Source organism: Zonotrichia leucophrys, chromosome 11 (genome assembly GCF_028769735.1).
Source record: "Zonotrichia leucophrys gambelii isolate GWCS_2022_RI chromosome 11, RI_Zleu_2.0, whole genome shotgun sequence".
NCBI classification, from domain to species: Eukaryota; Metazoa; Chordata; class Aves; order Passeriformes; family Passerellidae; genus Zonotrichia; species Zonotrichia leucophrys.
Window position 1 is genome coordinate 17,829,056 of NC_088181.1, and position 23,361 is coordinate 17,852,416.

Sequence of the window (23,361 nt, forward strand, 5' to 3'; positions counted from 1 at the left end):
CCCACCAAGGCAGAGCAGGTCCCCAGAGCAGAGCAGGGCCCACCAAGGCAGAGCAGGTCCCTCAGGACAGAGCAGGTCCCCTCAGGACAGAACAGGGCCCCTGGGTAGAGCAGGGCCCTCAGGACAGAGCAGGGCCCCAGGACAGAGCACAGCAGGTCCCCCCCAGAGCAGGCTGTGCTGCAGGCCGGGCCCCACACTCACCTCACAGTGGTAGCACTCCACGTGATAGTCCTTGTCCATGGACACCACCCGGATGGTCTCCTCGGAGCCCTGGGGAGCACAGAGAAGGTGACAGTGGTGTCTCAGGACACAGTGCCAGTGGTGCCTCAGGACACAGTGCCAGTGGTGTCTCAGAAGTGTTTTTCAGTCCCCATGCAGTGCCCAGCTCGTTTGGGGAGCTGTGTCCCTGGGGGCATCCCCTGTGCCCCAAGCAGCAGAGCTCTGTGACCACTGAAGGTCTTGGCCCTGGGCACTCCTCAGCTGTGCAGCAGCAGTCTGGGTGTCTGGCACATCTAAACTGCACAGGTCATTTGGGATGTGTAGCCAAAGCCTCACACTCAAGGAACAAATCAGTCTTGATATCAAGTAACTGCCAAGGGTGCCCAGGATCTGAACATATCACCAGTCAAAAACCTGCTCATTGGGTAACTTTCCCTTCTATACATCCTGCTCTGATTTCCAGGACGTGTTCCTCTCCATCCATCTGCTGCACAGCCCTTTTGCACATGCACATGTCACTGTGTGTTCCCACAGGGACTGACATACCAGTCTGGCAGGTCATTACCTGCACAGGCCAAACCTCAGCAGAGTTGTGCAATCCTGGCTGAGCCCCAGGCCTGCAGAGCAGCCCATACCCTTCTGCAACCTCACAGACTCTTTTCCTGATCCACTCTGAAGACAGAGCTCATTAATTGGTTGCCTTGTGCTGTTTCCAGTTCCAGGTGTGGTTAGAGCACCAGATATGATGTGGACTGTCTGAGAGAAGCTGTGGGCAAGTCAGCACCTGCACTGCCAGACTTGAACTAACCCAGGAAATCTCCCAGGGAAGGAATATGGAGTGTGTCCTGTAGTCATCAGGTGAGTCAGCACTATCACTGCCTTTTTCTTTTCCTTTCTTTATTGAAAAGAAAAAAGAATTCTTTCTTAAGACCCAAATTCAGTGACATTTACACAGAGGTTTTCTCCTCACAACCCACCAGACAGCAGTTCTGGTTCAGCCTTTATGGGGTTTTTTGGTGTTTGGTTGCTTGGCCAATTAACAGAAACACTAATGACAAATGAGAGTAATGTGCAGAGTGATGGAGGTGGGCATGTGAGAGGCTGTAGCATCAGGCTCCATTGGGGCACAGCAGCTCACAGGAGGGAAGCTCTGGTGCTGTAAACATGACAGAGGAAAAGCAGGGAGATGCTGAGGCCCTTGCTTACAAATGAACTGATCAGTGACCTCAGCTCGGAGGGTCCTGCACCCACCAGAGCACCAGGGAGTCCCACTCTGGGCTATTGTGTCCATAACACTGTCAGCACAGGCTGAGCTTGCAGGCAGCTTTCACCTGGTTCTGGTTTTTGTTGTTGCCTTTTCAACCCCTTTAAGAACTTCCATTCCACTGCCACCTCAGGACTGCAGCCTGTGTGGCCTTCTCACAGGGCCAGCAACCATCAGATGCCTTTTCAAGGGCTTTACTTCCTGGGTTGTTCTTGGAGCCCAGTCAGTGTTTTCAATTAAATGAGGTTTCTAACAGATTAATGAAGACCTGGAAAGCACCCTAAAGATAAGAAGTACTATGCTGTAGGAGTAGTGTGACCTCTGGGAATGTTTGGGAGTGACTTTACTGCTGAACTGAGTTTAATTTAGTATTTAACATGGTACAGATTCTGGAGAGGAAGGAGAAGCCTTTAATGTGTTTTCAGAAAGTGCCCATATACCAGCAGCTGTTATCCCAGGAGTCAGTGCATGTTAACACCTACCTGTGCTGGGAGGATTGGCTGGTTACAGGAAGCACATTTTGGTGCAAAAACCCTAGGGTGCAAGAAGAAAGAGTTCCAATCACATATAAAGCATCTTAAAAAAGCAGAAGTAAGAGAGCCATTGTAATCATGCCTTGTTTTTAGTAAAATGGAGATCCACAGGATTTAAAACCCCTCTAATTGTTTGATATTCAATGAAAAGGAGATTTGGGAAAGGCTGATCTATCCCAACTTTATTGTTTAGGTCTTCCCGACCTTGAGGCACAGTGAATCCACCCCTCTTCCTGTATATGCCATTTTTCTTTCCTTTCTTTATTTATAAAACTATTCCAATTCTTCCAGAGCCTTGATGCTTGACTACAAAGCAGCTCCTGACTTAGGGACTCTGACATCAGAAAGACACAACCACGTGTCCTAAACAGGAGAGGGGCTGATTGTGGCCAGAATCTCCCAGCTAAATCCAAAATGGGCTTATGGTCCTCAGCTGCATTTTATGACAGTCAGTGGGCCAACATTGACTGTGTCCTTTTAACAGATTGGCACCAACAGGGCTGAATTCAGGGTGATTTACTCCTGCTGCATAACTGAGTTATTGGCTAACTGCAGCTAAGTGCAGGATCCCATTGCCTTTGAGTGGAATCTGGAAAGAGTCCAAAAGCAATCTCTTAAACCTCTGCCTTTTGTCAGGTAAGGCTCAGTTTGTTCTAGCAGTAACTGTTTATTACATGTCCTCTGTGTCAGTTAACAAAACTTACACTGAGTGAAGCTCTGCCAGAGCCTCTGCTCCTGAAACAGCCAGCAGAGCCTACCAACACTTGCAGAAGTGCCTGGTGGAATTAGTGCTGGCAGTCCTGAAGGAAGCAGAGGAACAGCCCCAGGAAGCCCATCCTCTGACACAATTTGATTTTCAGCCTCACCTGGCCACTGTGTGCCATACTGGGCCCAGAAGGTGCTGCTTAACAAACCTTGCAGTACTTTACAATTGCAACACATGAAAGAAGCAGTGAGGGACATCTGAGCAAACAGGAGTGATGTTTTTATTTATCACAAGGCTTATAACTACATCAATGATTTAACTATTGTAACTTTGCTGAGTGGATCTGTGTACTCACGTGTGGTAGTCTTTGACACAGTAAATATTGTTTTCCACGTCTACAGTGAAGGGGACTCCATCCAAGCACTCGTTACACACCACACAGCGGAAGCAGCCAGGATGGTAGGACTTGCCAAGGGCCTGTAAGATCTTGTGAGGCAAACAACAAAATAAGTGGATGCATGATTACATGAGATATTGTCTCCCCATAAACTGCTGTGTCTCTCTCATTCTTAATAACGACAGTGAGAAAAGCACTTCAGGATGAAATTACCACTCTGCAGATCTGTCAGCAAGGGGCCTCTTAAAACAATCAACTTCCTTATTTTAGTGGGTTTCAATGTGCTCCCAAGGAAGAGCAAGGGCTGCAAATCAGGCCAAGCCCATCAGCTTTAGCTCTGCAGGGCCAGTACTGCCAATGGAAATTAAAAATGGCCTCACAGACCATCTCTGGGGAAATCCCAAATACAAGGTACTGGGATACAGAGTTACCTTACAAAACTTAACAGACAGAATCCAAACTGGTCATTACTCAAAAAGTTAAATAACAAAACAAGCAAATAAAGAGGTGCCTCTTTATTAACTAGGGATCCTAATCTCCCAGAGTTACTGACTGGTTACCACTCAGTCATAGGGGCCCATTGGTTTCTGATAAAATTCCACCACTATCCATGTGTTTGGATACTGATCCATGCACTGCCCAGGCTTTCCCCATGCTGACCTTCCCTACTGCATTTTAAAGGTTTCAGGGAAAGGTCTGATTCAACCTTGGCTGCACTACCACAGAACAGATCCCCCACTCCTGATGTCCTCATATGTGACACTCAGTGTGGCACTGGGACATTGAGGAGGACACTGCAAGCCCATGAACAAGCCCCTGGGAAGAGTGAGACACAGCTGTCACTTTCAGGCAGCTCTCAACAGATTATAAAACCAATTCCATACATTTTGGGTTTTAGAAGTAATTACTTCTTACACCCAAAATGTATGGAATGTAATTTCAAAATTTCAGCTGCTAGCACAGTGCTCAGCTTGGAGCTGCTGGGAAGTTCAAGGTGAAAAATCTACACAGACCAAGCTCCTATGGCGCTATAGGTGATTCTATGAATAAAGATCAAACCAAGAGGAAAGCAGTGCAGAAAAAAGGGCCAATTTAATTTAACCTTTATTTCCCTTTTTGATGAAGCCCTGTGATTCAGTGGTATCAGCCTCTGACTGGGAAGGCCACTCTGAGGCAGAGGCAGCTGGTCCCTGTGCTGGGGTTGGTGCTGCTGCAGGAGCACAGGGCAGTGCCAGCCTGGCAGAGCTGTGCAGCCACAGCCCTGAGCACAGGGCAGCTCCTCACCAGCCCTGCAGAGCCCCAGCTCTGCCCCAGGCCAGCACTCGGCAGGGCCGGGCTGTGCTCCCGGGCAGGAGCACGCTGGAATTCCCCAAACAGAGAGCTGAATTCCTGGAGCTCCCAGAGCTGTTTCCTTTTGTCAGAGCACACTTGCTGATGGGAGAGAGGCAGACAAGCACCTGCCAAGCTTGCAGCTACTGAGTTCCACCAGTGAGATGTTATGGACTCTTGCCTGGATTCTGCAATTAAGGGCCAGCTCAAAGCAAGAACGTCAGGATTCCCCTCCCCCTCCCAGCATGACACAGCTCCAGAGATTTGCTCCTGGGCTAAAACGAACAATATCCTTGTCCAACCAGTGGTGCCAGAATGTGAGCCAGAATCCTCATTAGTGAAGTCCCTGTTCCAGCTCTGACTGAACCTCTGTGTGTGCAGCACACCAGCTACTCCTCTTAGGCACACTGAGCTTCATGCACACTTTAAAGCAAGAGGAAAACAGATACACTGCAGGATCTGCCCTTCTTTGTTGTGCAAACCACTTCATTTGGTTTGGGAATTTCTGCTTAGGAAGATCACACATAACTCTTCTTACTTGCACCCCCTGAAAGGTTGCCAGTAGGATCTGGCCAACCCAAAGCTCTTTAATTTTATTTTTATTACAAAAGTAACTCTGACTGCTGGCTCCCTAAAAATCCCAATGGCAATAATGCATTTTAAATTATGTGGAGCAAGCAACAGAGGGTAAACAAAGTAAGTCACAGAGCAGGTGACAAATCTCAGCACTATTGATAATGTCCCTCTCTGCTCTATCCCAGATTCCACCCACATGACTGAGCTCTGGTTATCTACTGTCTTACAGAGCACACCCACCATGTTCCTTCACCATATTCTCATACAAAGCTCTGCTGTACTTCCCCCTTTATTATTAAAATTCTATTTTATCTTGACTCACAAATGGCAGAGTAATAGCCTTCCATGTTCTTAGGTAGCAAAGAAGCCCAACTTTCTGCCCCTAATAGTAGTAATGGAGCATGAAGGCATTTTTATTTACTGCCTCAGTTTCAAAACCTATTTTTACAGCAGTGAAGACACAATACCAGCCTGGGTAGGGAAAAGCAGATGTCTCACAGTGCATCTCCCAGGTTACCTGTCATTAGGAGTTTAGGTCTCTTACCATTTCCATTATGAGGTGTCCACAAACAAAGCACTTGTCTGCTGTTTGCTGAAAACCTGAATACTGTTAAAATGACACAAAAGAAAGGATCATTAGTAGCCACTCCTCTAGCCATAGAAATACATTTTAGGTGAAGGCTGTGCTATGTGTGACACAGGTTTGGGAGACAGTGACTCAGAAGCCTTCACTCGGCTCTTGCAGCAAGTTCAGAGACCAGTCTGGCCTTCTGATCCACTGCAATATTTCCTCTGAGATTCCTCATGTAAAAGTATGATTGTAAGTTTGATTTTTTAAAGTCTTTATGGAAAGTTTGTGTTTGCTGTGCAGAAATTAGCTTGAATTGACTCTTCTGGTGGTTGTTTTAAATAACAGAGAACTCACCTCCCAAATCCTGCTCAAATCAGCCACCTCAGACTTTGGACCCTCATTTTACTCAGTGCTTTCGCAAGCTAGAAAAATGACCCCAGGCCCAAGAAGGATTTGGCTGCCCTTCCTTGTGGATCCCAAGCCTTGCAGGCAGGGAAGGATCCAGCAGAGCACCCACAGGGGTTTGGGCTCACTGCACAGTGTGGGCAGCAGGAGGTTCCTTAGAACAATGGTGCCAGGCCATGGCTGTGGGGAGAGGCTGTGCCTGCCTGGCACCAAAGCTCTGTGCTCCCTGCCTGAGCACTCCCAACCTTAACTTTGTGCTCCTCTCCCCAAAGCAGATCCTGTTTCAAATGCTAAGGTCTGCTTTTAGCCCTCTGTTTAGAGGCACAAAAAAACCATCCAGGTTATCAGAGTGACCCACCAAACCACAGCCTACAAACCAGAGACATCTTCCTGAGGGACTCCAGCCTTGTGAAACTGTAGTTTCCCCTCAGCCTGTGCAGCCCATCTCAGCTGAGGGCTGTGTGAGCACCATCCTGCCTGTGCCCACCCACCTGGGGCAGTGCAGTGATGCTCCTCCAGCACAGCTCACCTCAAATGTGCTTCAGCTGCACAGCATAAAAGATGAGGAAGGGGAGGAGGAATGTAAAGCAGGCTCCTCTCCCAGAACACAGGTTAATTGGCTCAGGCACCTAATGCATCCTCTGAGCCCAGCAGAGTGTGTCTTGCTCCATTCCCCCCTGGTTTAGTGGGGATTAACTGTCCCCTCACATCAAAAGCCTGTGCTTCCCTGCCTGGAGCTGCCATATGTTTTCTTTTTTATTGGAGTGAGGGGATTACATGTTATGTTGGATCAATAGGTTGGAGACAAAATTATTGTTGCTATGCAACCAGGTGATTCTGTAGGAAAAGCTCTCCCAGACACTTTGATGGGCCCAGAAGTCAGTAAATGATATAGCAGCTGTCACACCCAAATCTCACTGTGCCCTAAGAAACACAGCTTGTGCAGGCTTAAGAAACTTTGAAACTTTCCTGGAAGAGATCAGGGTGCTGAGGAACAAATACAGAGGTGGCAGTCCTAGCTGACACTACTTTTATTTGCTTTTTTGTTTTCCTTACTGATGCAGGAAAAAGGCCTCAGTGCTTGGGATGTTTCCTGGCTGCCCCATGGCTGGACTGCTCCTAGGGCTGGGAAGCCCAGGCTTGCTGAAGCAGGTGGGCAGCTCCTAGTGACACAGACAGCAGAGGATTAACAGCAGCACAAATCCAGCTAATGCTAAAATCCTGCTGGAATGAATTTACCAGTCCCATCTGGCTGTCATTTGATAAGGAATGCAAAGGAGCACTCACCCATCTATTGATGAAGAGGGGACATTATTCCCCAGGAAGAGAATGGCATAGTGGTCAGATTAATGGCATTTATTGCTAACTAGATTGTCATAAATTATACTGTTTGTAAGAAAAAAAGGCTTTGCTGACACAAAATCACTCTTTATAGAAGTAACCCTATTAAATTAAAACCATGATTTGTTTTTAACAAGAGAATTGTTATTAGTCAAACACATCCAGAACTGGATTACCCCATTAAGAAGACTTTGCAAAATGGCAGCAAGTGCAACAGCAGTGACAAAACATTTCCCATGCTCAGGGAGCTGTCCTTTAGCACTACACTCCTCTCTCCTGGTCACAGGGTCAGTCCCAGGCAGACTGAAGGTCTGGGTCAGTGAGATCAGGGGTTTGGATCCAGATCTGCTTGTATTTTAAACCTATTTGGGCTGGAAAAGAGTAACAGCCTGAGAGCCCAGCAGCACTGTTTCTACAGGATGGCACACTGGGGGCACTGCTGCTAAAAGCAATAAATGACTTTCTCAGCATTTCTGGAGCTGACTGTGAACTGCTTCTTTGCACTTTGATCCTAACTTGGAGTGTTCAAATACAGCTACTGTACTAAGCTTTGAATTTCAGAAGCAGAATTTAAAAGTCGTAAAATACTAATTAAAATTGTCAACGTCTGTCTTTGAAGCGCTCGATTACTACCAACCCTCACAGTCCTGTGTGTGCAAAGGGAGAGGAGCTGTGACTTGCTCCAGACTGCAGCCAAGGCAGAGGAGTCCCTTTATTGTCTCAGCACACCAGGAGCCTCCTGGGGTGGGCTCCCAGCCTGGCTGGAGGGAGCAGCACTGGTGCCAGAGCTCGTGAGCAGGGAACTGAGCGAGGAGAGGGTTTGCTACACAGACTCAGAGCCTTTCTCATTACGGACAGAGGCAGAGCAGCAAAAAGAGCTTTTGAGCACAGCCCCCATTCCCAATCTGGAGACATGAAACACAGGCTGAGGTGAAGCAGTGAGGTGACAGCAAGACCCTCATGGAGCAGCCAAATCTCAGCTCTGGCTCCTGTTCCTGTGCCATTCACAGGCACAGTTTCATTCAGGATCTAAGCAATGTGGGGCTCACTTCTAGCCTTCCTCTAGAAATGGGTTTTCTCTGTGCCAGGTTCTTTAAAAAAGGTATTTTGTTGGCAGAGCAGGGAAGTGATGTAAATACACCAATGTCAGTCTGGATGGGAGCAGTCAGAGGTCTATGGACACTCTATCCACAACAAATGGGAAGTGTAATTTTGAGCTCTCCCTAATATTCATTACAGATACTCCTTGAGCACATATAAAAACACTGAGAGAAGTTGTTAATAAAAGACCAGCTCTGAAATTCAAAGCTGAAAATGAAGTGTTACCCTTTACTGTCCCTTCTGTGACTCAGCAGGACAATGCTGAGTACACCAGGATGCAAAGGAAACACAGTGCAAGTTGAAGAGCTGGCATATTATTTCTCCTGACTTCTTAAGCCTGGTCTCAACTGTTTTCTTCCTTATTTACCTTGTCCTTGTCTTCTCTACCAGGATAATAAAATCTCATTTTATATGCACAAATGAAGACTTTGTAATTCAGCTCCTCAGCGATACTTATATAAAATAAGACTCTGGGAAGCTAAATAAACATTGAGAGCTATGTTAATTATGTTAGAATAGCAGAGTAAAAATAAAGTAGAAGACTTGGCTGGCTGAACTTTTCTTTTGTTTGCTGTCCAATATACTTTGATTATCAAACAGACCAAAAAAAAAAACCAAACCCCCACAAAACAAAAAAAAAAAAGAAACAACTCCAAAAAAACTCTAATGATCCTGTCCAAGAATCTTTGTTTCAATGCAAGAGGAAAACAAGACCCCTTCTGTCCTGTTAGTATCCTCCTGTGATAATCTTGGGGTTTATAATTCTTCTGTCTAATATGCAATATATCTAAAAGAAATTAACAATGAATTTTGAGCATACAATGAACAATTATGCATGGAGAATAATCCCACCAAGTACTATGAGAAACAATTTCTCCTCCCTGCTCTCACTCCTGCAGCAAACCTTGGTTGTCTATCAGGGTCTTTTAAAGTTTGATGTTCCCATCATGATTTCCAAAAGAAAAACGTTCAGAAAACAGTGCTCCTGAAAAAGGCTTCAGGACCAAACTCTCTACCTTAGGCAATGTCAGGCCTTTGAAAAGCCACGGCACTGCTCCTCCCTCCTCTGACTGTGCCCAGGGAGGGGCTGCTGCTCTTCCCTGCTGTTCTGCACTCAGCAAAACAAAACCTTCCTCCTGGAAACAGCCTGGAATCTCATTCAGGCCCTTTTGCCTCTTTGATGAGGATGTCCAAAACCTGCAGAAGGTTTGTGCAAGCAGAGCCAGCGGTTGCATTGCAGTGGGTGTGGCAGCTGCTGCCCTGGCGATGGTATGAAGCTGTAAAATCTCCAATTCACTGCTGCAGCACTGCACATCACCCACTGCCCAGCCCAGGCCTGAGATCCCTCTCTTTCACACTTTCAGAGCTTTTGAGTGGGATGATAAGGAGGTTTTGCCAAAATGCTTCAGGCATTTAATTCTAAAAACTAATTTCTGAATTGGGTGCTATGCTAATAATGTATTCCCACTCCAGGCTGCCTGTAATCCCTCACAGACTCTCTGCTCCTTGCTTTCCCATTAGCAGAGCATCTGTCTTCTCACTGCTGCATTGTTTGCTCTCTGCATGGGACCCTCACTACATGAGACACAACAATGTAAGAAATTCATGGGATCACATTAAGAGAGGGAGCAAATATCAAATTTGGTTTCATGCAGATGGGGGTTTGTTGTTGTTTTTACACACATATTCCAATGCAGTGATTCAGATGAACTGGACAAAATGGGGCCTTCTCAGGCTCAAAGATAAAGGAGCCTCATGGCAGGTGACAGGTTAACTACAGGAAAATAGTCCAGAACTTCACTCCCATCCTGCTGAAACCCCCTCATATACCCTGTGCTTGACTCTGCCTTGCAGTCTGTGAGGAAACACTACACAGCACTTTGCCTTCTTGCTCCTGTCTTTCCACTTTGCTGTGTTTGAAGGACAAGGAGAGGGCAAGGAGGGACTCCACGCTCTGCCCAGAGGCAGCAGAGGTCTGGCCAGGCACAGAGCTGTGCCAGAATTCAGCTGCTCCTGAACTCTGCCATTGCACAGCCCCTGAGAAGAGCCCAGCCATGAACATCCTACAGAGACCCTGGCTGAGCACTCACCAAGGCTTCTTGCTGTGTGATTGATTAGGAGCCACTAATGATTTTCTTACCTAGATCTTCCTTAAATAAACTCCTGTGGGAGCACCACAGTGATAATGATCAAGAAAAAAGGCTGAATCAACAGCTTTAACTCTGATCATATTACAGAGCCCAACATTTACTGACCTGATTCACACTGTAAAGCACTTCACATTGCACAGGGCTGTAACTCTGCTGCAGGTTGTTTACTGTCCCCGCTACCATCTACTGCATACACTGAAAAAACTGTTTACACAAGAACCTACCTTCCTGGAACAAAAATTATCTGCATTTTATTCAAAACAGTTGTTGAGAGATCTCAATTCAGAACAAAACAGCAGCTAATAGCAACGTTTATTACCAAACTGGAAACATGTCACTTTTTCACATGGGTCTTTTTCTAACCCTCCCATAGAAAAAAATTAATGCTGTCTGCTTACAAGTGTTTGGCAGGAGTTAAGACATCATTAGAAAGGGTGTTCTAGTTCTTTTAAGTGTGCTTCAGTTATTGTAATTTACTTTTCAATGGAATATTAAGAAAAATGGATAGTCTGACTATTTGGATCACCATCTCAAGGGGAAATAGTGGAGTGATTGTCTGGCATGAAACCAGCTGGAGTTGGTAACAGCTCCTCCAACATTCCACCAGCAAATGGAACACTAATGGGAGAGTTACAAAAGGTAGTGAGTAGTGACACATCTCAGAAAAAAGCCTGTCTGCCTGTCCTTGTCTCCTGTGCCACGGCCCAGAGAGTGATTCCTCCAACTCCTTTAACAGCCTGCAGCCCATTCAGTAAAGGCTGAGCACAGACCTTACTCCCACTCTGAACTTTCACTGCATTATGTTTCTCTGTGTTATCACCTGGGCCTGGGTACCACCTGGGAATTGCTCTTTAATAAACGTGAGATGTCTCAGGACTCCAGCTGGTTCCTCCTGTGGCCCCAGGGCTGCCCAGTGGGCCCTGTGGTGAATCTTGCATGTGATGCTCTCAGGCTGCACCCTCAGCTTCCCTCTTTGTTTATGGGCTCCAGATTTGAAACTTTGGGGAGAATCCCCAGGAGAAAACCCAGGTGTCCCCTGCAGACAATGGGACTTCTGCCACCAGCTTCAATGGACTTGAAACTTCTTGATCCAGGATACAGCACTCTGGAGTTGTGTTGCAATAAGAGGCAAACCCAAACTGTCAGCTCTACACACTCTTCATGCTGATTCACATCCAAGTCCACAGTGCAGAGGCAGATCAATATTTGACCGATATGCCTACACTATGAAACTTGAATTTTAAGCCCATCTGTAGGTTTGACCCAATGCTTCAATTCAGAATACCCTAATTAATCATCATTACTGTCAAACTCGTTTATAAAATACATCCAGAACCACTGGCATATTACAAACTTAGGGAAAATGAAGGGAGAAAATTATTAAAATGTTTTTGGTAGGGAAGGGCTGGAGCAAGACACACACAGGCAGCAACAGGACTGCACTCCCTCATGCCCCCATCAGGAACAGGCTATAAATGTCTGCCTTTGCTTTCAGTGACACCAACCTGACTCTGGAACCTTCTGTCCCAGCCTAGAGCAACCAGCACCTTGAAGCCACTCACACACTTCCTTATGCTTCTGTACCTCAGGAATATTGCAGCAAATCCCTTTCTAAGCTTTGATTCCATCATTCTTTAAACATATCAGTAAACTCCCCTATCTGTTCTCTGTCTGTCTGTCATCAATACAACATCCTCTCAGTTATCTACAGCTCCATGGTCTCTGTGATTCCCATCAGATAGGAAATGGACACAAGCTGCAGCTTCAATCATTCACCTTTTCAACTGAGTCAGTTTTTTTCCAAGAGTCTCACTTAGCAGAAATGGGCTTTCTGACTAATGCACCAGTCCCAGGGCTCCCTCCCAAGGGGGACTTCCAAACATTTATAGCCACTGAGATGGAAAATCAAACCTCTGACTCCAGCTGACACCAGCTTCCATTACACTAAATAAAAACTATCTTCTGAGAGCCCCAGCAAGTGGGACAGGCCATTTCCCACACTGCCAGCCCTGGAAAACAGCATGTGCACAAACTGAGAAGAAAAGCCTCATTAGTATTAATATTTCCATTGCAGCCATGCCCAGGGGCCCTGGCTGGGGTAAGGGGCTTGCTGTGTTTGGTGCTTCAGGAGATGAAGGTGCAAACCCTGCTCTGATGAGCTCCCATCCCTCAGTGAGATCCTGTCCCTTCTTCAGGAAAGGCTGAGCAGTTCCATTTCCCAAATGCTCCTCAATGAGATCCTGTCCCTTCCCAGGAAAGGCTGAGCATTTCCATTTCCCAGTTCTCGTGAGTGAGATCCTGTCCCTTCCCCAGGAAAGGCTGAGCATTTCCATTTCCCACCTGGCTCCTGTGTCCCTTCCCCATGAAAGGCTGAGCATTTCCATTTCCCAGCTGCCTCCTGAGATCCTGTCCCTTCCCAGAAAAGGCTGAGCATTTATTTCCATTTTCCAGCTGCCTCCTGCTCCTGCACACCCTGACAACCTCTGCATTTCTGATCTCACTGTGACATTTACAGTTGTGGATGTCAGACCAGGCCCTCTGTGCCCTCTGTAGCCAACTCCTGCACTGCAGAGACCACAAAGAGAAGTGTCCTGGCTGGGGACCAGGCCTGGGTAGGGGAGAAAGGGATCCAGAGCCCCACCAGAGTGGATGGAGAGGAGAAGGAAGGCTGGAGAGAGCCTGCAGGGCTGCCAGGGGCTCCGGAATGCTTGCCCTCCTGGGGAGGGCAGGGAGAGCACACCCAAAGGCTCCTGCAGGTCTGCAGTGCACTGAGTCTCTTTATGGCTGCCATGTGCAAAATGAAGCTTTTACAGCCTTTCTCTGTGAGGATTTATGGGCAGAGCTCCTCCAGTCTTGCTCACTGAAATGGATGAACAACTCTAGATGAAACTTTCAACAACTAATGACAGCAAAGGCAGCCAGAGGCAAAAACCTAGCATGAAGAAGTTCAGCCTAAATGATTAAATTTGGCAAAGTTTTAAGACAGTGAAAGAGAAAATCTTACAAGGGGAAGTTTGGGATGACCTTAGAGCAGAGCACTGCAGCCTGTGGTGTCTGTAATAGGTTATTTCCAGAGCATCTGAGCCTCTTCCAGTAGTGCATTAAGCAATGTAACTAACATCTGTCACGAGGTTCATTTTCCCTCTCATCTCCTCCCTCGAGGGAAATTCTCTCATTTCTTAACCTCTACTGGACCCCCACTCAGTAATGTTCATTACCTCAAGAGAAGAAGGGAAAGCCTATCAAAAAGAGGAAAAAAAGCAAAGAGATAGATAGTAGATCTAAGATTCAGGCTGCTTTGGTGACATTTTTAAAGTGTTTTTTGCCAAGCAAAACAGTATTTAAAAAAAAAAAAATCTTTACGTGATATTTAAGCATAGAAAAGGAAAGACAAATTAAAATTATTTTTCCTTCACCCCTGATTATGCAGCAATTTATCAACAGAATGAAACATGAACATCTGACTGGGATTATTTATTATACAGTAAGGCATTTATATTTTGTTCACTTCACCAGGAACAGTGTCTCTGTTATGGCTAGTTAGCCATCTGTGTCCAAAGAGCTTTCAGGAAAGGATTAAACTGTCATTTGTTTTATTTCCTTTCATGAAATAACAGCTCCTAACAGGGCTGGGGCAACACTTGGGTCTTGCTGGACTTGTTACTTTAAGGGGGCATTTAAAGGAGTAACTGGACCTTCCTTAGGGCTAAAGCAAAGCAATGTGAAGTGTGTGGGTTGTTTTTGCTCTTTTTGCTCCTCACACATGCAGTGTCCTCCTGGAAATGGCATCCGTGTATTTATTTTTTTAAATCTGATTAATTCACCTCATTCAATTAGCCAATAAGGCTTTAAGCACTGACAGAATGTGCAGCTAATCAGGGCTGGCAGCAGGAGGCTGACAAAAATGACCCTGGGGGGCAGAGGTATCCCAGGTCCTCCAGGTGCAGGGGATTCCCATCCATCCATCCATCCATCCATCCATCCATCCATCCATCCATCCATCCATCCACTCCCAATCATCCATTCCCATCTATCCACTCCCAACCATCCACTCCCATCCATTCCCATCCCTCCATTCCCGTCCATTCCAATCCATCCATTCACATCCATCCATTCCCAACCATCCATTCCCATCCATTCCCATCCATTCCCATCCATCCATTCCCATCCATCCATTCCCATCCATCCATCCATCCCTTCCATCCATTCCCATCCATCCATTCCCATCCATTCCCATCCATCCATCCATCCATCCATCCATCCATCCATCCATCCATCCATCCATCCATCCATCATCCATCCATCCATCCATTCCCATCCATCCATTCCCATCCATCCATCCATCCATCCATCCATCATCCATCCATCCATCCATTCCCATCCATCCATTCCCATCCATCCATCCATCCATCCATCCATCCATCCATCCATCCATCCATCCATCCATCCATCCATCCATCCATCCATCCATTCCCAGTCCTCCATTCCCATCCATCCATTCCCATCCATCCATTCCCAGTCCTCCATTCCCATCCATCCATTCCCATCCATCCATTCCCATCCATCCATTCCCAGCCCCACCATGGCATCCCCTGCCCACTTACAACTGCACAAGTGGGGAAGAAACTTCTGACACTTCTTCCCTGCAAGGACAGAGCAAAATAAACCAGCTGGTGTGGAGAGTGTGCCCTCAGTGAGAGCAAACATGGGAAAACTCTGCCAGGAGGATGTGCCTGGTGGCCCTGGCAGGGGCAGTGTGGGCTGTGCTGGGGCAGCCTCCCCAGGAGCACCAGTGTGAGACAACTATTCACTTTGAAAATTTGAAAAGGTTCATTAAACCTTGACAAAAATACAACAAAGGAGTACACAAGGAAAAAGCTGCAGCACTGGGAACTGCCCTCATGGATACCACGTGGCAGGTTCATCTTCAAGATGGATGCTCAGTGTTTTATACCCCTGGGGTTGCACCAGCCAACCCTGGCCCCTCCCAAAGTCTGTCAGACAGTTCTTCTGTGCCATTTATCAGTGGAAACTGTTTTGTAACTGGATTGGGGGTCAGATGTTGCCATGCCTCGCCCCCTGAGCACCCCCAAGCTTTTCCATTCCCACCTGCCCCATGCAAGGGACACCTGTGCAGCTTCTTTGTACCTGTGCTGGACAGCCCAGTGTGTGATGGCAACAATACAGGGGGAAAGGGAACCATGGGGAGAGCAGAGGACATCTAAACTACAATAACATAACTGTACATCACTAAAACTTCTCTTAATATTCACACAATAGTTATCCCTTAATTGCCAGAGCCAATCAGCTCATTATCCATCTGTAACACCAGCACCAGCTCACCCCTGGCTGTGCCCACAAACCAAAAGCCCTTCTCCAAGAGAGGGGCACATTTGGAAAGGCTGATGCCAGCAGCTCCTCACTGATGGTTTGGAAGCGCTCGGCAGCCAAAGCTCTCAGGGGCTCACTGTGCTTCAGGTGACAAATGTGCAAATGTGCTCTGCTCAAATGCCACCTGCACAGGGCCTTGGAGGAGAGGAGAGGGAAGGGAGAAGGGAGAAGGGAGAAGGGAGAAGAGAGGAGACCCCAGGAGCAGCTGGACCCAGCACTGGCTGGACCTCGAGGGGGACACTTCAGCCAAGGAGGGCTCTTCCAAGAGCCAAACATCTGAAAGGATCAGAGAATGGGTTTTTTCAAGGTCTTGGCTTCAGGGACCACAGGTGACACTGCAGTGAATTCCACATGCCACCTCTGACTGAGTGGGAGAGCTGATTTGTGAGCAGTGAGAGGTAGAGAACCAGGTATCCCATCTGAGCCCCTGACTGCAGCTCTGGAGGCTGCTCCAGATGGAGCTGGTCTGGCACAGCAATGTGGTACTGCAGGAGAAATAAAATACTGACATCTATAGGATGTTCAATATTTTTAGCAGCTGCAATAGGAAGAAACCCATAAATAATATCCATCCTTCATTAAAATTTTCTGCATTTGTTCCCTTCAAGAGCCATTTCAGCTTTTCTGCCCATCACTGTGCAGGTGCTGCTGACATGCAGCCCCAAAATCACTGTGGACACTCCCAGTGTGGCTGCAGGGGTGACAGGGAAGAAGCAGCTGCAGCCCATGAATGGGATCAGCAGTGGTGACAGAGCTGTGCAGGAGTGACAGCCCTCCCTGGCAAGGGGACAGCCTCTGCTCCAGGCACCAGGGAGGCTCCAGGTGCCACCAGCTCTGAGCTGGCTGTCACAGTGCCCTAAAGGACAGCACTGCCCTTCCTGTGCTCCCCTGGCTGTCACAGTGCCCTCAGGGACAGCACTGCACCCCCTGTGCTCCCCTGGCTGTCACAGTGCCCCAAAGGACAGCACTGCCCCTCCTGTGCTCCCCTGGCTGTCACAGTGCCCTCAGGGACAGCACTGCACCCCCTGTGCTCCCCTGGCTGTCACAGTGCCCTCAGGGACAGCACTGCCCCTCCTGTGCTCCCCTGGCTGTCACAGTGCCCTCAGGGACAGCACTGCCCCTCCTGTGCTCCCCTGGCTGTCACAGTGCCCTCAGGGACAGCACTGCACCCCCTGTGCTCCCCTGGCTGTCACAGTGTCCTAAAGGACAGCACTGCCCCTCCTGCCCACGGCTGCTGAGGCTGCTCTGCTCTCCAGCCCTGGCCATGTTTGAAATAAGCTGTCCCAAGCTGTGGGGCTGCAGGTGACAGAGCTGTGACCCCACTCCCAGGCCCACAGCAGCCTCTGACTCTCCTGATCAATGCCCAGACAAACAAAAGCCAAGAAAGAGGCAGGACACCATGGCAGGCAGCATTTTCTTAGCAGCAATACAATTCTAATGCAGTTAGACTGGATCTGCTTACATTCCCAAACTGGAATAATCATTTTCTTATCCCCCTGCCCTAACTTCTTTAACATTCCACTACCATGGGGGTGGCAGGGAATCCTGCTGCACCAAAGGGAGCTGTGCTAAAGAACTGAGTCATGCTGGAGACTGAAATTCTCACTTATACAGAAAAAGCATTTCATTTTCTGCTTTGGACTGAAAATACCTCTTCTTAGCCAGGACTGGGTTTCCCAGTGTTCAAGAGGAAGACCTGGGAAGATGAAGTAGTTAAAATAATTTCCTCTTTAATGGCTATTTTGCAGCCTGTTTCCTTTCAATTTTGAGAATGCTTTGTGCTTTCCCTGTTCACAGAACTCTAAAACAGGCAAGGTTGTTTGATTTCATTAGTGATACCACACAATTCCTGGGATTCTTGCAATGACATTTGCTCAGGGGAGCTGAGAGAAGATGCAGCTACTTCCTGAGCAGCAGCAGGATTACCACAAGCAGGGATCACATCAGAATTTGATTTCTTTGCTGACTTACACAGTGTCCCTTCATCTGCTTCTCCCCCATCCCTCTGCTACTGGGATCTGCTAAAACACACCTGGGCTTTTATGTCTTCAGTGTCCCAACAGGTTTTTAATCTCAGTTTTCCTGGGAAAATCTCTGCAAATATCTTCCTTCAGAAACCCACTACAGAACATGCCTGAACTAAAGAGTTTCCCCCCACCCCATGAAAACTGAATGTTCTCCAAAAGATTAAGATTTTTAGATTTCAAATTCTTGTGTTTAGGCTGAAATTACAAGCTAATAACAACAATCATGTCATTAAGTCTGGATGAAAGGTTTTGATCATGGGGAAAGTACATTCCAACACAGTTCAAATGAAAAATCTCAAAGGTTTGAGCCCCTCCCTCTCACACTCCATCTCCTCTCCCCCTCCCTGTGCTTCTGCAGAAACACAGTAAAGAAAGAGCTGAAAAAAGCAAGGAAGAAAAAAGAATTTCCTCTCCAGAATGCAAGCAAAACAAGTTTCAATTATAACAAGATACTTATTTTTTGCACAACAGAAAAATTTCTTTTCCAACAGGTTCCAGCTCACAGTAAAGGTGTAACACATGAAAGCAAATATAATTTATATTTTAGGAATTTCCATGATTTTTATACATTGCATTGATGAGAAATGCATTTGTGCACTTTGAACTGCCTGTAACAATTTTGTTGTGGGATATACTTTGAATAATTCCTTTGCAAACAGCATGATTATATATTCATTAGAAATGGAAAGTTGTTCTGGAAGATCCAAGCTTCCAAATTAATGGCATTTCAATAAATAAGGTGGCATAAATTCAACATACTGATTGTCCAATTCATCTTCTTCTAAGCTAAAACATATCATTGCTCTCTAATTGCAATTCCCAGCCATGCCATCCTCTTCATCTTAATTCTAAATGCTCTGCACTTCTCAAATCATTTGTGGTGCGCTGCACAATTCTCACCCTTAATTGCATGAATATTTTATTTTTGGAACAACACAGCTCAGCAACAGGCTTCATTTTCCCTTTCCTGCCTGAGTGTCTATTAAAGTAAAGCATTTACAGAAGCTCTGTGAGCAGGGAGAGAGCGTTTATCCTCACAATTTGCACTTTCTGATGGACAGTTCTGTTCTTGGTTTTACAGCCACCACCTCAAACCAAGGAGGCAGTGGCAGATGCTTCCCCATTCCACCACTGCCAGGAGGCCCCACATCATCACCTGTCTCTCAAAGCAAACATAAAAGAACAATTTGCTTTAGAAAGAATAAGAAAAAATGCCTGAAATCTTACTTACTAGGAAGTCTTCTTCACAGTACACCTTGCCATTGACATTGTAGAATGCTTTTCCTCGTAGTCTTCTCCCTGTTAAAGCACAGGACCATCAGAATTTTGGTTTTTATCCCAAACCCAGGTGTTCAGGGTGCAAAGTGAAAAGCACAGCCCCTGTCCCTGTCTGTGGGGTCTGCTCCTGCCCCTCTCTTCCCTGGAGGGCCCATGCAGAGCCAGGGCTGAGGGTCAGGCCCTTGGCTCTATCTGGCCTGACCAAATCAGGTACCAAACCTTGCCTTAGGTACCCACTAAATGTTACCTTGGAGTGCAGGTTATGGAACCCAGCTGATAACAATCCCTGAAAACCTTGCAATCCAGGCTTGATTTTTATCTCTCTGCAAATTGAGACAATTTTCTTGGCAGGTAAAATCCCAGCAGGCTCACATCCACTGCAATCCACAGCAGCAATGTTTATCTCCAAAGGACTAAATAAAGGATTCTGCATATGGGTGTTCCTGCCACCCTCAAAAATATCAATAATCAACGCCACAGCAGGTGTCTGCAACACTAAAGCAGCACAAGGCACACATGATTGAGGGAAGGGCAGTAAAATCACACAGAAAACAATAGAATTTTTATTCATATTTTGACATTTGCCATTTCATTAGCCTATGTGGAACTCAAAGCCTGTGATAGTCATTAACTGGTGGCTCCCTTTACAGTGAAGAAATGCACAGCAGACTCCAGAGTCCCAACAGAAAGGATTCAAAGCAGAAATTCAAGAATTCAATTCAAGAACCACCAAGCACAATCAGTTTGTAGATTCAGCAGGTCAGAGCTGCTCTGTTGAAAGCAGTGCTGCTCCATCACTGTAAAACCAGAGAAGGGAAGGCACACTCATCCCAGCTCACCTCATTCCCACTCTCCAGGGTGCCAGGAGCCAAAGCTCCTGGCTGGGCTGTGGGAGCTCTGAGCAGCCCTGGCAGCCCCAGGGACAGCAGCTGTGCCAGCAGCCACACTGGGCAGGGCTGAGGGCAAGAGGAATTCTTGATCCAGGTCACTGCCAGGGCTTCTCTCCATGGAATGAGCCTGGATGTGTCCTGCAGCTCCTCAGGAAGACCACCCATCTCCTGGAGGGTTTGAGCAGCACCCATCTCAATGGAGAGTTTGAGCACCACCCATCTCCATCTCCTGGAGGGTTTGAACACCACTGTGTCTGGAGGGTTTGAATACCACCATGTCCTGGAGGGTTTGAGCACCACCCATCTCCATGGAGGGTTTGAGCACCACCCATCTCTTGGAGGGTTTGAGCACCACCAATCTCCATCTCCTGGAGGGTTTGAGCACCACCATGTCCTGGAGGGTTTGAGCACCACCCATCTCTTGGAGGGTTTGAGCACCACCAATCTCCATCTTCTGGAGGGTTTGAACACCACCATCTCCCTGGAGGGTTTGAACACCACCGTGTCCTGGAGGGTTTGAACACCACCATCTCCATGGAGGGTTTGAACGCCACCCATCTCCATCTCCTGGAGGATTTGAACACCACCCATCTCCTGGAGGGTCTGACACTCAGGGCCAGCGCGCTGAGCCAGCTCACAGGGGCAGGAGTGCTCCCCACGGTTTCCATAAACAACGTTGAGGAAAATATGATGAATTTTCAGTGTTTGGAAGAGGCTTTTACATGTTGCCACTGTGATGCGATCCTGGGAAACAGTGTGTGGCACAAAGGAGCTGGGATCTGGGCTGGTGCTTTTGGGAAATCACATGCTGCATGTGGCTGTCTGGTGGTTTCACTGTCGTGGCTGAGGGAAATGCTTCTTTTGTGTGCACATTCTTGGGCTCTGGATCTCACGGGCCGCTGTCTCCATACTGCTGCTAGGTGGAGTCTGCTCTTGTTTGTCTTTCCAGCTGCCTGGTGGCTCTGGTGGGGAGCAGGACCCTGGTGATGTGGGCAATGTGCTCATCCCCTCTGAGAACCTGAGGTAAAACTGGGCCATGCCTGAGCAAGGCACAGGGCTGGGACAGCAGTCAGGGGACCTTGGGCCTCTCTCAACTGATGCAGGAGCAACCACATCTAGCTCTTCCCTCCTGCTTGTCAAAGCTGGTTTTAAACCTCTCTAGGGAAAGGTAAAGTACATGGAATGAAAGGAAAAAGGGAAAGAGGCCAGAATGGCTTTGTAAAGGACTTGTTGTGTCTGTCAGATCCAGGCTTCCATACAACTTGTCTTTAGCTGGTGGAGATGAAGTGTCCACCCAGAAGAGGATGCTTTGGATGGGCTGGAGCAGCTTTTCCCCCATGCTCACCTGGAGCTGGGTGTTTGCTGCAGGGGAAGGAGCACTGCCCTGACCCCAGCACACACACACACACCATGCTGAGAAAGCTGCAGGGCTGATCTGGGACAAATCCCAGCACTGCTGCTGGAGGATCTCTGCAGGAGAGCAAGGTGCCAGTGCAGGGGGCACCAGCATCTCCTGAGCTCTGCAGAAGGGGCAGGAGGACCCCAACATCCCACTCTGCAGCCCAGCCTGCCAGTGCTGAGGCTGGGAAATGGCACAAATTCTGCTCCTGTCCTTTCCTTGGCACAGCATGGACCAGTAGGGTCAGCGCTTCCCTGGACTGGGATGGAGTGGGAAGGCTCTGATCCAAGCCAAGAAGGCAAAGCCAGTGCTCTGGAGGGTCTCAGACACATCAGGTGTCACCTGCCCTGTGCCTGGCCCCACTGTGAGTGTCCCCATCAGCCCTGCACTGCTGGGATCCCTGCCCAGCACCTGCCCCCTCTCCACTCCCAGCAAAACCTTTCAAAACTGAGGGAAAATACCATTTCCCCCCTTTTTCAGCTGAAAAACAACAAGACACCTATTAGGGAACTAACTTGCCTAAACTCATAAAGCAGGCAAGCAGCTGGCTCACATGATAATGACTATTACCAGCAATGATTAATAAGATTGACAGGCCTTTTACCTTACAAGAATTAAATTCAGGGACTGTACAATAATTATCACATAAACAAGAAACAGCAAGTTATCACTCAAACAACCATGGATGCCTATATTGGCTCCTACATTCTGCACTTCAGAAATAAAGACAAAAGTGTAAATTCCCCTGTCCTCCAGAAGGGTTGACTGAATGACAGCACTGAACATGGTCAGACACCACCCTCAGAGTGCCTGGGCATCATGAGCAAACTGCAGCCAGGGAGACAGGAATCCCCAGGAGAGGCAGGGATAGTGCCCCCAGCCCCAGGGCAGCAGGGTGGGTGCCACCCCTTAATGTTGGGAGGTTGGGATGTTGGGAGCTTGTGATGTTGGAATGTTGAGAGGTTGGGATGTTGGAATGTTGGGATGTTTGGAGGTTGGCATGTTGAGATATTGGGATGTTGGGATATTGGAATGTTGGGATGTGGGGACGTTGGGATGTTGGGAGGTTGGGATGTTGAGATGTTGGGATGTTGGGAGTTGGGATGTTGGGATATTGGAATGTTGGGATGTGGGGATGTTGGGATGTTTGGAGGTTGGGATGTTGAGATGTTGGATGCTGGAGGTTGGGAGGTTGGGATGTTGGGAGGTTGAGACATTGGCCGTTGGGATGTTGGAGGTTGGAATGTGAGAGGTTGGGATGTCGGGATATTGGATATTGGAATGTTGGGATGTGGGGATGTTGGGATGTTGGGATGTTGGAGGTTGAGACATTGGCCGTTGGGATGTTGGGAGGTTGGGAATGTTGGGATTATTGGAATGTTGGAATGTGGGGATGTTGGGATGTTTGGGAGTTGGGATGTTGAGATGTTGGGAGTGTGGGAGGTTGGGAGGTTGGGAGTTGGGAGTTGAGACATTGGGCCGTTGGGATGTTGGGGGAGTTGGAATGTGAGAGGTTGGGATGTCTGGGATATTGGGAATTGGGATATTGGAATGTTGGGATGTGGGGACGTTGGGATGTTGGGAGGTTGAGACATTGGGCTGTTGGGATGTTGGGAGGTTTGGAATGTCAGAGGTTGGGATGTTGGAACATTGGAATGTTGAGACATTGGGATGTTGGACATTGGGACGTTGGGATGCTGGGATGTTGGGAGGTTGGGATGTTGGGACATTGGGACGTTGGGATGTTGGAATGTTGAGAGGTTGGGATGTTGGGACATTGGGAC

The 23,361-nt window shown here is 47.6% G+C and overlaps 1 protein-coding gene across 4 annotated transcripts in view; it reads right to left on the reverse strand.

Annotated features, from left to right (window-relative positions):
- WTIP (WT1 interacting protein) overlaps positions 1-23,361 on the reverse strand; it is an 86,072-nt gene that overhangs the window by 6,760 nt on the left and 55,951 nt on the right. For 3 of the 4 annotated variants that reach the window (XM_064723260.1, XM_064723261.1, XM_064723262.1), the window contains 5 exons: positions 19,242-19,309; positions 5,569-5,631; positions 3,078-3,208; positions 1,966-2,017; positions 202-270 (listed from right to left, as the gene is read on the reverse strand). In XM_064723260.1, the coding sequence (XP_064579330.1) occupies positions 202-270; positions 1,966-2,017; positions 3,078-3,208; positions 5,569-5,631; positions 19,242-19,309 (383 nt within the window). Of the gene's footprint in view, positions 1-201; positions 271-1,965; positions 2,018-3,077; positions 3,209-5,568; positions 5,632-6,377; positions 6,556-19,241; positions 19,310-23,361 lie in introns of those variants that run through there. The other variant, XM_064723263.1, reaches the window with a different exon arrangement.